Source organism: Camelina sativa, chromosome 7 (assembly GCF_000633955.1).
Source record: "Camelina sativa cultivar DH55 chromosome 7, Cs, whole genome shotgun sequence".
Taxonomy (NCBI): Eukaryota; Viridiplantae; Streptophyta; class Magnoliopsida; order Brassicales; family Brassicaceae; genus Camelina; species Camelina sativa.
This window is the reverse complement of record NC_025691.1, coordinates 27120915-27135817: the sequence shown is the minus strand read 5'-3', so window position 1 is coordinate 27135817 and position 14903 is coordinate 27120915. Positions and strand designations below refer to the sequence as shown.

Here is a 14903-nt window from a genome sequence, read left to right as displayed (position 1 = left end):
AAGACATTAATGGCCTTAAGGCCTTGTACTGGATTCACAATCTCCTCTCTTCGCAACGCTTCCGCCGCCAACAACAATCTCTTCTCTCTCCTCTCTTCGTCGTCTCCGGCGAAGAGAAACATCCTTTTCTCCTCTCTCTGGGACCATCTCCGTCGTTTCGCATCCAGCGCATCTCTTTACCGTCAGCATCTACGGAACCAGCAGCAACAGCAATCGCGCGTGAAAGATAAATCGGACACGCTGGCGCAGAAGATCGGTAAATCTATCCGGCGTGCCGGTGCGCCGTCGAAAGCTAGGGTTTACGCTGATGTCAACGTTGTTAGACCTAAGGATTATTGGGATTACGAGTCTCTTGCTGTTCAATGGGGGTATATATCGTCTTCCTTCTCCTTTTTGGATTCTTTCTTTCGTTAAACCTAATTGCTTCGATTTGTTTAACATGTTTGCCTGTTGTATTAGATTGGTTTTGGGTGATATCGTGGGATTAATGGTTTTGGAATCAAGATGGAATGTTGAACTAGGGTTTCGTTTCTCTTGGACAATTGTGGCCTATGTGAACTACGAATGAATTGGTATCTTTGAGTTTGTATGGTGTGGTTAATGTTTGAGGTGCCTTTCTTTATTGATGTTGCAGTGTACAGGATGATTATGAGGTGGTGAGGAAGGTCGGAAGGGGGAAATATAGTGAGGTCTTTGAAGGCATTCATGCCACTGATAACGAGAAATGCGTTATCAAGATTTTGAAGCCTGTGAAGAAGAAGAAGGTTAGTAGATTTCAGCTGCTTTCTTGTTTTTGCTAAACTATGTTTAGGATGAAGTGTGTTCCTGGCCCTTTGCTTTGTTTGAATGCGTCACTAACGTGTTTTGCGTCTTTCCTTGACACAGATTAAGAGAGAGATTAAGATTCTGCAGAACCTCTGCGGTGGGCCAAATATTGTAAAATTGCTCGACATTGTTAGAGATCAGCAGTCGAAGACGCCCAGCTTGATATTTGAACATGTGAACAATAAGGATTTTAAAGTCCTCTATCCAACTCTCTCTGACTATGATGTTCGATATTATATATTTGAACTTCTAAAGGTATATCTAGTTTCTTTTATTTATAAAATGGTTTGTACTTGTGATTCGTTGATACTCTAGCAAAAATAATGTATGATTAATGTTTAACTTGTTTAGCGTCAGACATGTGGTCGACATGTATCCTAGATCAGTTTTTCTTGTATAGATTAGTCATTAGATTTTGACTTTTAATCCTATACTGTGCAGTAAAAGAAACAGCTACTAATCTGTTTATAATTGTTGTTTCTTAAAACATTTATGCAGGCGCTGGATTTCTGCCATTCACGTGGAATCATGCACAGAGATGTGAAACCGCATAATGTCATGATTGATCACGAGCAGCGGAAACTTCGTTTAATTGACTGGGGATTGGCAGAATTCTATCATCCTGGGAAAGAATACAATGTTCGAGTTGCTTCAAGGTAATCCCTTCATTTTATTTGCTAATCTCTCTGTCTCTGCTGCAGGTTTTTTTCTGTTATAATTGGCACTATTTCTTTTCATAGAGATTTTAGACTAGAAATGCAAATAGTTGGGATGTAGAAGATTGCATGTGCAGAGCTCGTGAGATTTTAAAATTTGAAAACATATTATCGTACTTCATCTGGTTGAGACATAGGTCTAGTGTTTATTTTTTATCATTTCTCACGTCATATCTGATGACAGGTACTTCAAAGGTCCAGAGCTGCTGGTAGATTTACAGGACTATGACTATTCCTTAGACTTGTGGAGTCTTGGGTGTATGTTTGCTGGAATGGTGAGCGTTTCTAAGCTACAATTACTTTAACTTGGTTCAAGTGGCTGTGTAGTGATAAGAATTCTGACTTGTATTTTTAAGTCATTTTATACTCCATTGTAGTGTATCTGATACTGAAATTTGCTGCAGATATTCCGCAAAGAGCCATTCTTTTATGGTCATGACAACTATGATCAATTGGTCAAAATTGCAAAGGTAAGATTACGAAAAGCTTTCATCTTTGAATCTTCATTTCCCTTCTCCAATGAAAAGATTTTACATTTCTCCAAGTTATAGCTACAAACACATACACTTTGTAAGATAATACTGTGTGTGTTTATAACTATGGCAGGTGCTTGGCACAGACGAACTCAATGCCTACCTGAACAAATACCGCATAGAGTTGGACCCTAATCTTGCATCCCTCGTGGGCAGGTAATCGGGTTTAAAACTCTCAAAACGTTAGTTTTTTCGCCTTCTTATCACAGAATTTAAACTTTTCACTCTTAATTTTATATAGACATAGCCGTAAGCCATGGTCAAAGTTCATCAATTCTGAAAACCAGCACTTAGCAGTTCCTGAGGTAAAATACTTGCTTTTCTCTTTATAATTACGCCTTCGTGTTGGATTTTTGAATGAACGTGACTCATTTGTTTTCATTTACTTTTTGGTTTGTGAAGGCTATCGATTTTGTGGACAGGTTGCTGAGATATGATCACCAAGAAAGGCCAACAGCTAAAGAAGCAATGGTAAGAAACAAGTTTCCTTATTTTCTGTTAGATCTCTTTGTATACTCACTTAAGATTTACAGATAAGTGAACTGACGATATGATGATTTTTTTCAGGCGCATCCATATTTCTACCCGATTAGAAATGCAGAAAGCAGCCGTACGCCACGGGGCCAATGATCCTGAAAACATTTGCTTGTTCATTCTCTGATTTTTCATTTCTTTGACGGATTCAAATTTGTTATAAATTGATTTGTCATTGTTTCATTCTCTCAAAGTGTGCGTGTGTTGCTGTTTTGCTCTTTCTCGGTGTTCAACTCTTTTGAATTTCAAAGTATAAAATCCACAAGACGGGTTAAAGAAGTTTTCTCTTCATTTTTAGTTTTCGAGGGTATCCATTATCTTTGAGTTGGAGACGTTGTTATTTTATTTTATTTTGCTTGTGCGAGGGAATTAGGGTCTGTATCCTTAAAATTTTGCAAAGTTTTTGGAATGATTAAATGAGCAAACGGAACGATGGAATCGAAAGTTCAAAATCAAACGCAAGTAAATGAGGCTTGTGATTATGTATATGACTTCTTGTCGAACAAAATAAAAATACGGCATGATTAAATGAACTCGCTTGTTCACGCATTTCTTAAGTAAGCTATGGTGCTGTCGTCTAAATCGTTCTCTGCCTTCTTTTGTTGGTGAGGAGAGTGTCCCTTGACCTTGCCCATTATTTTAGGCTTCTGCCTCTCCTCTTCTTTTGTCTTCAAGTTGGGCTAGCTGTTTGCGTATGTTCTATATACAGTAGAATGAGATCAAAACCCAAATTATAATATGAATGATTTGTTATGGCCTTTACGGCTTTCTTCTAAAGCTGTGGGCGTTTTCGGCTTCTCAATTTCTTGAAAGACGACGACACTATAAAATATTACTTAAACACTAGCTTCTCGGCTGTATCATATATAGTTAAAGTTATCTTTAAATTCCCTAACAATCTAATATTATTCAGAAACTACAAAATTCTTGGAATCTTGTCTCTTCACTCTTGGAAAAGCATGTGAGAGCCGTAGACAAAAGATTCATTGGCATATATGTTTTGTTTATTGACAAATAATCTTTGTAATTTTTATATGTAAATTAGTTGTTTGTGACGACGACTCAATATAATTAGGATATTCGACTTATTCTGTTCTTCTTCTTATTATTTTATTTTTACTTATGGGCTTGTTATTTGAATATATAAGACGATGCAATTGGTATGCGATTGCGACTATGCGTAGAGAATATTGTCCAACGATGAAGGTCACCAATTCACTCATCATGATGGTATAAAATATTATGTGATGAAGAACATAACTTATATATACTTAACATATGGATTTGAATAATTCTGATACCAAAAAAATAATCCCAATAACCCTTACTTTGGGTTAAATGAAATTATTAATGCTTTCAAGTGACTAAAACAATTTAGAAAAAAGATTCATAAGTTTAATTATGGCAATTCTTTAACTTATTTTTATGTTATTTAGCCATTCTTTATTTTTATTTCAGTTTCTTATTTTACCAAAGTTATCTAGTTAGCATTTAAAGATAATAAAATACAAACAACCACATAATCGATTAACAAAGACTGATGAGGAAATGAAATTACACAAATTATCATGGCCCTGGGAAACTTAATCAGTTTGTTAATGATAGCTGTAAGACCTTTCGACAAAAAAAAAAAAAAAAGACCTTTGGTCAACATCCGAACATATTGTTGAATCTACAATCCCCTCGATCGCCCTAATTAAGAGACTCGTATATCTACTAATAATCACTCACAAATACTTGAAAATGCAAGGGAAAAGTAATAAATGAAGAAAAGCTTGTATTTTAAAAGTTAATAGTTTGGTATGAGTCTAAACAAAACTCATATACCAAAAAAAAATTAAAAAGTCATTACAACTAAAGTCAAAGTCAAAATCAAAATCAAGAGTGGTGGTCGGTCAATAAATTAGTAAATAAATGTAGACAATAAGAAAGCACGAGAATCTCTAATCTAATCCAAAGAGTGATTAGGGGACATTAAGCACATAATCCGATCTTGATGACTGTCTGTGGAAACAATCTATCCCTGTCTTATAATTGTTTTAGTTTAGTTTAATCTCTCTTGTTCCCTTTGTCCAAATGATTATGTAATCATCCTATTTTATGTGGTTATGTAATCATCCTTCAAAAAATTATTGGGGAAAAAAGATCTTTGAAAATTTGGTGAATTACGCACACCCCCAAAGATATTGCTGTATCTAAAAACATATGGAACCAAATATTCAAATATATATATATATATATATATAAACTAGTTATCAAATAAACTAGTTATCAAATATATATATATATATAAACTAGTTATATATATATTTATATATATATATATCTCCATAAATATAAGAGGACCCTTGGCAAAAACAATAGTAAAAAGTAGCCACTTAATAAAAAAACTGGATCCTTAATTTAACCTCAGAATTTTGTTTTGATATTAATTTTGGACCCTTGACAAATGTCTATTTTGCCAACTCCATATGTTTGCAGTTACTCATCACACACTTACTTTCTATTTTTAAATTTTAGTTATATCTTGAATGCATAATATATAAGTATATTTTTCTTACATGTGGAGTTTTAATGAATGACCTTAGCTCCCTAACGAATATCACAATTTTTAAGCATAATCAATATCTTTTTATGCACATATATATCAGTACATCCTCACTTTTTGTTTGTTTGTTAAAGATCAATACATTTTGCGCACACACAAAAAAAAGATCAATACATTTTGCGCACACACAAAAAAAAGATCAATACATATTATCACACTCAAACGGTCAAACCCAAGTACGTACGAACGACAATAATATAAATGCTAATTGTTTTAGACCAATGCATACTAAAATAATAAAATCTCCCAAGGGTTATTTATTTGAAGTTACATGAATCAACACGTTCACGTACACCGTGAACAGAACAGAACTCGTATATGTATACTTCAGAGCTTCGGTGGTTATAGAAATGCATATTGGAACATGTACATAATATTTGTTTGTCGATTTTTCCTAAAAATAATAATTTGTTTATCGATCGACGCCAGTTGATTAAATTAAGTAACCTAATAGATATTGACAGTGCTTTACTGCTTTTTCTTTTGTGAAAGGATATACAATATTGACAGTGCTACCATTCTTGCCCTACATTATTTGTTGTCCCTAAATATTTTTGTTTTATTTCCTTAGTGACACGTAAATTGATGTTATTGTTATAATGTTAACCTCTGCATGTTCCGTAGATTTAATCATAAAACATGGTTAAGACATGTTAAAACAAAGATTAGCTAAATCAGTTATCAAGAAAGAGGTTTGCTTCTTATGTCTGCCATGCATGGGATGTATATAAATCATGATGATATTAATGCATGGCATTGATTTGACAAGACGAGAGTGATGAAATGGCAGAAGCTATGATGACCTTATTCTCATTAGCAGTAGACAACGCTCCATGTCTCACTTCCATGTTTCTCTCTTTTTATCATCCTTAGCCAAGACAGAGGATATATCAAATATTCAAATACATTTACATATAGCATATATGTAAGATCCGAATCCGGTAAGATCCGAACCGAACTCGATCCGACCTGAATTCGGTAAGACCCGAACTGAACCCGAACCGATATTTTCTATTATCCTATTGGGTCCTAAACTCCTCTACCCGAAAAACCCGAACCCAATCGGTTCTTCTTCCAAATGTAGCACACATGCTTAAATATTCCTAATCTAGCATTTTTGAAATTATTGTTATTTATACAATTATTATTATATATAATTATTATTATTTTCTACCATATGCTTCATCTTCCACCACTTTCTCGTCGGAGACGGTTACGATAACGGCGGAGGAAGAAGAGGTATATCGATTGTAGAGATCTGGTAGACTGGTACGGCGGTTATGGCAGAGCGAATCCATATGGCGATGGATGAAGATGAATCATTTAAAACAGAGTGTGGCGAGGTCAGTTAACATGTAGATCTGTTTTTTCAAATGCTTAGAACGCTTGTTCGATTCGTCTCTGATTCTTCTCAGCAAGTTTATTATGTGATGTGAAAAAGATTCAGAGCATGTTTGATTTTGATAGTGAAGAAGTTGTGATTTTGCTTCATCTAATAGCTATGAATGATCCAATTTTGCATTCTTTTTTGGTCTTTAATTGTTTCAATTCAAATGGAAAAATTAGTTGATAGAATTAATGTGATGTATTAGCTTAGTTCTCTTGCTGTGATAATTATTGAAATAAGATGATTATTACAGATGAAGGTTGTGTTGCTCCAATGTTAAAGTTTTTAAAGGAGAGTTCATTTGCAAAAGGGCAAATCATGGTGGCTACGGTGTTAGTGTTAACGTCTTGTGATAATGAACTTGGTGTTCTAATAATTGTTCATGTTCTGGGTGATTCTTCAGTTAGAGTTCAGATTCAAGGTGGCTATGAATAATCTAAAAGTCATGAGTTGTGAAAATTGAATTCATGAACTGATCATGTTGTTGAATAATGTTTTCAGCTCTAAACTCAAATGATTGATGATATATGATGGCAAATATTTCAAGAACAAAGTAGAGAGTTGATGATGAAGATGGAAAAATGGGCACTTGAGTGGAAGCTTGAGTTCAGGTCATTATGGAAGACTTTCCTAAAATTCAAGAATGTCTTCCTAAAACCTATGGAATCCTTCCTATTTTTTTTTAAATGTGTTTTTAAATCTCTTTATATGTGTTTTTCCTTATTGTATCACATACTATTCCATTAGCGATGTATAATGATTTGATTTTGTGCATATATTTGTGTTTTACAATAAAGGTAGCAAATAGTAATAACTAGCATGGTGTTTCATAAAATTAGGCTATTGTTCATGATTTGATGGATATTGAATTCACATAGATTGATGTATTCGTATTGATCCAGGTGAATCAAATTGTTTGGTCCGATTCAAGCAAGTGTTCGTGAATTGCATAAAATCCTTCCCAAATTTCATATAACCTTTCCCGAAATTCAATCACAGTTAAAATAAAGTGCTAACATATGATGCAGAAACATCATACAAATACGAAAACAACCTAAAAGGTTTTATAAGCATCATACATGTCTAAAAATAGAGAAAATAAAACTGAATCAAGGAACATAATCCTACAAATTGTCAACACACACCTCAATATGTGAAAGAATATTCCATTAGTGAGGGGTAATGATATCATTTTTGTGCATATCTGGGTGTTTACCAATATCTAAGTTTTTTATGAAGGTCAACCTTAAGTTCATCATGAAATCTAAACTTTTTATGAAGATCATCCTGAAGTTCAAGAAATATTTTCTGAATTTCGTGAATTCCTTCCTAAATTTCCGAGGAGTGTTGGACGATGGATGTTGGGTGCTGATTTTTCAAGTTACAAGAACATGAGAAGGGATTATGCGAGCTATCAACAAAACTCAATATGGTAGCGTGTATGCTCCTTTTTTTTCCTTTTAATGAAAACCTTCCTTAAATTTAAGACATCCTTTCTAAATTTCTTGTAATTCTTCCTGAATGTTTGATTGAGAACATTTTTATATGCTTACCTATGAAAATGTAGCTACCAATCCAAATATTTAATACAAAGCCTTCTTGAGTATGTTTTAAAATAAGTTTTATGGTGAAAACCATTCAAATTAGCTTTATTATCCAAAATCCCAATGAAAACAAACACCATATGAAAACATCATTTGATACATCTAAAGCCCCCATCTTGACCACTACAACATCACAAGTAAACAAACGCCACACATGGTGTTTATGAACCACCATTGATACATCTAAAGCCCACATCTTCTCTAATCTTGTATAAAAAAACACACACACACACACACTTGTAAACTTTTAACTCATCTCCAAAGAATTAGAAAAGAGTAGCTTTGTTCAAAAGAACCCATCACAAATTTGAACAATTTCAATTTGGAATCTTTCTGGGAATAGGAAAAGATGAGAAGTTACCCACATCAAAGAAGAAAGACCTAGAAGAGGATTCTCTTTCATAGTCTAAAAAGCAAATTTATACCATCAACAATATCAAACTGCAACAATGGCTTTCTGGGAAGAAACTTTCTTCCACAAAACTCATCACTTCCTCTCCTCCACCAATGTATTTCTCTTTCACAAAAACCCTCGACCACAACACCTCTGCTACCGCCGAAACATCACCACCATTGTCTCTTTCTCCGGCCATTAGATTTTGAAGCTCTTCTTTGAATCCCCATCCATCGACATATCTCTCTCACATACCACCACACCAAAATTCTCAATCGCAGCTCTCACCGTGTTACACACATCCATCGTTCGCCGCACGCCGCACAACGATGTCGTGTAAATCACAACACGATTTTCTCCCCCGTCGCAAAATCTCAGGCCTTCACTAATTTCGGATCTAATGGTTTCAAAACCTCTTAATCATTCTTCGGATCTGTAAGGTTGGTTTGGAATCTTCGAAGAAAAAAAAGTGAGAGAGATAGCAATGTCACGATTTTGTTTTAATATAATTATGTTTTATTTTAATGATATATAATTTTGTGCTAATTTTGAAACTTTTAAATATATGTGCTAATTTTGGAGTAAAAACTTAAATTAGTATTATTTTTGTCAATTGCCCAATAAATTATTATAAAATATTATTATTTTTCATTAAATACTCTCGAATTGTTTTTGCTAATCGTTTACATAACGTAAAAAATCAAGCCTTTATAAATATATTTATCACTTCATTTAGATATTGATAACTACACAATTTGACAATCTTATACTTGAAATTAAATATATACTGTATATATTTTGTAAATTTTTTATTTATTGCCTTTAAATTGTCGCATCTATTTATTGCCTTTTTGTTTTGTCTCTCGTTCCTATCCACTAGTTCGCTTAGGGGTCTCGTTAGTCACTAATCTCCGTGTAGAGATATTTACGAGCCTCGAGTCATTTCAAGCACTCTCATCATAATGAGCAAGACAAAAAAGTACAAATGTATATATAAATATTATATGTAAATCGAGGTATAATGAGATCATGGTGTTAAATCCAAATTTCCTACAAGTTATTCTTCAGTTTTTGTTTGTTTTATATTCTCGAGTTATAAATATTAATATTTTAAATAAAACTAACTTTAATCATAGGTGGTTTTGGTACACGATTATTGTGATTTTTAATTTGATGTAAATTTTGATGGAATATTTTACTTTTAGAAAAAGTTAGGTTTTATATTGGTTTATTCGTTTTCAGTTTGGTTTAATTCACAATCGCTTTCATTTCATTTTTTTTGAACACTTTAGTGTATTTTGAACGAACACTCTTGAAACTAGTTACACTCGTGAATACGTATAAGTTTCGTATAAGAACATGTATGTCGAGGTATATACAAGATTCATGAGTCTATCAGAATTCAGAAACGTAGGGACAAGGTGCACATCCGGACGAGCTATGGCTTTAGGCCATTAACTGATCTTAAAATAATTATAATATTATTAACTGATTTTAAAATAATTATAATAATATTATAATTAGGTAATAATATTATAGTGATATAAGAGAGGATCTTAAAGTAATTATAATAATATTATAATTAGGTAATAATATTATAATAAGATAAAAGAGAGAAAAAGAGAAAATATATATATAAATCAAGATCAATGTTCAAAACTAGATCTTGCTCAAAACCGTTTTTCCGTTTATTTTTCTATTGTTTGAGTTTTTTCTATTTTTTTATACTAAAAAATCAATGTAAAAGATGTTGTGTGGCAGATGGCCTTAGCCTATGTGTCGGAATCTGCCTTCACCATAAATATTACGTCTGTTTAAATAAATTACACCGGTGTTTTTTTGTTTATATAATTTTAAATATATCAGACTCATCAGTAGCAAACATTATCACACATAAGCATACATAAACACGTGACAATTAAATGGTTTTGGTTGTAGTGTCTAGTGAGCTAGACTTTACTACTTATAATATATAAATATTGTGTCAATTTTTTTGTATTCCAGAAAATTAAATCTTAGATAAATGTTATAATTACTTTTATATAACCAGAAAAATCAGGTTGGAACTTTTTGTATTTACATACTGGATGAAGCATATAAAAAGTCTTTGCCACTAAACAACAATTTGTTTCTAGTGGTCAAATTATTTCAAAACAAAAGTAATCATTGTATGAGTTAAATAGCATAGTTTAACATTTTGAATAATTGTGAGAAACATATATATATATATATATATATATATATATATTCTACATTGTTAACGTTGTGTCTATATCTGGATTTAAATCCGCATGTAGTATTGTTTTGACCACCAGAAAAAAGTCTAAATAATAATTGTAGGGATTAACGTGATGCCTGATATTAATAAATAAGATTTGTGTAGTGAGAGTGAGACTGTGAGAGCACCTCTATAAAAAATATTTTAGATTGATTTCGTTTGATATATTTAATGCATACTTTTTAATCTCTTTTACTATAGTTTTATTTCGTTTTAAATTAAAGGGGCAAAAAAAATGTTTTACTGTTTTCTCAATAAATGTTAAAATACCTTAAACAAAGATTATATTGAACGAAAGAAATATATTAAACCATAAGCTAGCACGGTGGGGTTCCTGGATAGATCGGTCTTGCCAAGAAATTATGTTTACATATTGTTTTTTGCTCTGATCGTTGTTTGTGATTTACCCCACTGATAGAAATCTCATGCATAAAATTACCCGAACTTGTAAAGCTTCCACAAAACTTTCTTTGCTTTGTAATTTATACAGCCAATTTATTGTAATCCTTGACAATAGTAATTCAAAACATAACTTCCAACCTACTACATTTCATATGTTTTTAACTATTTTTTTACTAAACTTTTTCAAATATAAACGTCGGTAAAAAAGATAAAAAAAAATATCGCATCGATATGACGATATCTCATATGACATGTATAGTACGTAGTTACTCGACCAAAACCCAAACCCACTACATTGTTTGATTGGACATAACCTTAGCAAGTAATCTCGTTACGTTTCTCCCACACGACAACACGATTTTGTCTCTCCTCCTCGCCGCTTTGTCCCCCTCCAACATTCACAGCTGGACCTCATTTTTCACACAACTAAGTGACATAATAGGGGCATTTGAGTCATTTCCGCGAGTCATCTTGTGATTAAGGAGTAGTAGTATAACTATAAACTTTGGCTCGTGGCTTGACTGGTCTTGGCCTCCTCCTCGTTATGATGTGCTGAATAAACTAAGGTAACAAAGATTAGGGTTTACAGGCTAATTACATAATTAAGTCAATTAATTAATAGGTTTTGTAAGCAATAGTGATCACATGGCTTATATAGAGAGATTCTCGATGTTCTTAGTCTTATAATATATAAGTTGATCTCGTAAAGATTCTTGTGTCGTAAACATAAGAAACATATAATTTCTTTAATTCACACTTCTACTGATCTGTTTGTTTCTGAATTAGAATTTAGGAGGATGCCGTTTAAATGTACTGTATTACTCTCGTGTATATAATCAAAGTGTTGGGATAATAATATTTTCTTGTCAAAATTCTTTTATGGTCAACTTTTAAAGAACTCATTGTTGAAATATCAGACCAGGTAGACTGTGTTGTAAAAAAATACCTATATACCTTTTATTAATACAAATATATATTGAGATTCTTGAGAAAATTCTTTCCTGTATTACATCCTTTTAAAAATGTCACAATAACAATTTGTTCTAGATGCATGTCGTTCTCTGTGCCGTCGATTGCTCTTAACCTACCTATTTCGTCAAGCCCTCGTTTTCAAACATAGTCGTCTTCTCCATCATATCCACTAGTTAACATTAGTTAACTAGATAAGCCAAAAAAAAAAAAAGATTCGTTAAAAGTCTAGTTATGGTGTTGTGGGGGTAACTTTCATTTACTTTTTTACGGTTTAGTAATTCGTCATTAGCTCATGTAAGAAAATGCGGATAGAACAATTATGAGTCTTGAACTTTGCAATTTGACGACGTGAGTAGTAGTAATTATATAACCTATTATTGAAGACATATGGGAACGCGAGAATGTACTGCACCGGCCCTACGTAGTACGTACGGATCATCAAAAAATATTATCACAACAAAGAGATTGGATAGAGATAGTCATGTAGATCAAGATCGTTCCAAATTTTCAATGATGTTCTCGAGGAATTTGTCGTGGAATTCGTATGTTTTATATTCGTTACAGTTGGTCATAGGTACATATAATAAGAATCATAACAGTACATGAAACGTATGTTTGAATTTTTACAAATTTGACCGGAAAACACTAATCTGTCTGCTAATCACTCGACATTTTGCGTCATTCGCTATGTGGTCCATGGTTTATATTATGTACTACTCCTCATCGTATAACAAAATCTTAGTTAAGTATATCTTAATCTCATTGATTTTATATTAGGCAATCCAACCACGAATGATATATCAATCTTTATATTACATCAATATATATATGAGAGTGTATTATGCCGTTAAACCGACTCAGTTCAGTCGTCTAAACTGAATTAAGAAACTTAGTTTGAAGATCGAAACAAAATTTTAGTTTATATATATAAATTATGTACTCCTCATCTTATATACAAAATTTATTAATTTAGTACATGTTAATTTCATTGATTTTATATTAAGCAAGCCTACGAAGGATATAGCTATCTTTACATCTAAGCCTACGAAGGATATATGAAAGTGTATTATGCCGTTAAACCGACTTAGTTCAGTCTAAACTTAATTACAAAACTTTATTTTCAGATCGAAACAACATTTTAGTTTAGTTTATACTTCAAAAAGCCAAAACAAAACCAGAAAATATACTTTTGAAATCTTGTAACTTGTATACATGCACAAATGTAAAGGTGGGGAACAAAATAAGGTAAGATGGGAAGCGGTGTCTAAACTACGCATCGCTATATTTGCCTGAGTGCACATCTTCGTCTCTCGTTTGCTTATTGTGAATCCAAATGACGTATGCGCTTTTGTCATTAACAGCATTTTCATTTACAAAAGATGATTGGGATGGTTATATTTTCTAAAGGAAATTATACTCTTGATAAGATAAAATTATATAGCATACATATTACCATACATGAAATTAATATGTGATATATATAAGATAAAACACTTACAACGACAATTATTTTGAAAGGAAGAAAACATTGTAGTTTCCAAATTTTCTTGGTTAAAAAGAAATACATACTCGAAAGCAATAATGAACGCGATTGTTGTATTATCAAAAATACTTTTCATATATGCATCATGATTAAATCCTCAAGATTGTATAGATGTAAAAATTTCATTATATTAAATAATTTGGAGAAAATCTCATGTTGAAATCCATATTAATTTATAAATTATACTAAAAACCTACTACTTTCTAGCTAAAATACTAATTTACTTCGATATTTCACAAATTTATAGATAGTTGCACGTTCTTACTTCACCCGTGGAACAGTCATGGAACCGCTGCCGCACAAAGGTTCAATTCGTGGAAGTTAAAGAGACAAAACTAAGGGTTTGGGTGGATTTTTAGATAACTTGAGGGAGAGAAGCAGATAGAAATATTTTGGATTAGAGATTCCAATTTTTTTTCTTTTGTATTCCTGATGATCAAGTCCAACCCCTGCTTGGTTAGACATTTTTGTGTGTCTGATTGATACATTTTCTTTTGTCCAAAAAAAAAGTTTATGTTGTAAACTAGAGAATTTAGGAAGTGAAATCTCTTAGTCTTATTGATTAATGTCGAGCATACAAGTATATATAATAGGAGTACAAGGGCTAAAGCCCATAAAGTAATCGAGTACATAAGATAGGCCATGGGCCGTAAACGTGCGGACAGTAAATGGGCCGTAAGGCCATGTCCTAACGGACTGTGAGCGGACCGGTCTATAGAGTCCACTAAGTGTTTTACAACACTCCCCCTTGGACGAGATGACCGTGCCATGTTGGATGGGATCGCTGCAATGTGCTTAGGGGATGCTGCCTCATTAAAACCTTACCAGGAAAACCCAATGGGACAAAACCTTGGTGAAGGAAAAAGAGTACAGCACACATTGCTCCCCCTGATCCAAACATCACTCCAAGTCCTGAAGTCTCCGCATCCCAATCTTGTGCGTGAGCTTCCTGAACGTCGATGTCGGCAATGCTTTGGTGAAGAGATCGGCTGAGTTGTCGCAGGACTGTACTTGCACCACTTGAACTTCTCCGGCCTTTTGTAGTTCATGTGTGAAGAAGAACTTCGGCAGTATGTGCTTCGTCCGATCTCCCTTGATGTATCCTTC

At 33.0% G+C, this 14903-nt stretch overlaps 1 protein-coding gene and 1 pseudogene across 1 annotated transcript; one reads left to right on the top strand and one right to left on the bottom strand.

Moving 5' to 3' along the window:
• Positions 7 to 2905, top strand: LOC104702839 (casein kinase II subunit alpha-4, chloroplastic). The gene is made up of 10 exons (XM_010418760.1): positions 7 to 368; positions 635 to 764; positions 886 to 1080; positions 1324 to 1481; positions 1726 to 1816; positions 1946 to 2011; positions 2148 to 2230; positions 2316 to 2379; positions 2477 to 2545; positions 2642 to 2905. The coding sequence occupies exons 1-10, from the start codon at positions 10 to 12 to the stop codon at positions 2702 to 2704; spliced, it is 1278 nt and encodes a 425-aa protein (XP_010417062.1). The 5' UTR covers positions 7 to 9; the 3' UTR covers positions 2705 to 2905.
• On the bottom strand, positions 5918 to 6064 carry LOC109125710 (annotated as a pseudogene).

Excerpts from the sequence above, each read along its gene's own strand:
- LOC104702839 (XM_010418760.1), top strand. The coding sequence starts at position 10 with ATGGCCTTAAGGCCTTGTACTGGATTCACAATCTCCTCTCTTCGCAAC. Across the intron at positions 369-634 it reads TCTCTTGCTGTTCAATGGGG|TGTACAGGATGATTATGAGG; the intron begins GTATATATCGTC and ends TTGATGTTGCAG. Across the intron at positions 1,081-1,323 it reads ATATATTTGAACTTCTAAAG|GCGCTGGATTTCTGCCATTC; the intron begins GTATATCTAGTT and ends ACATTTATGCAG.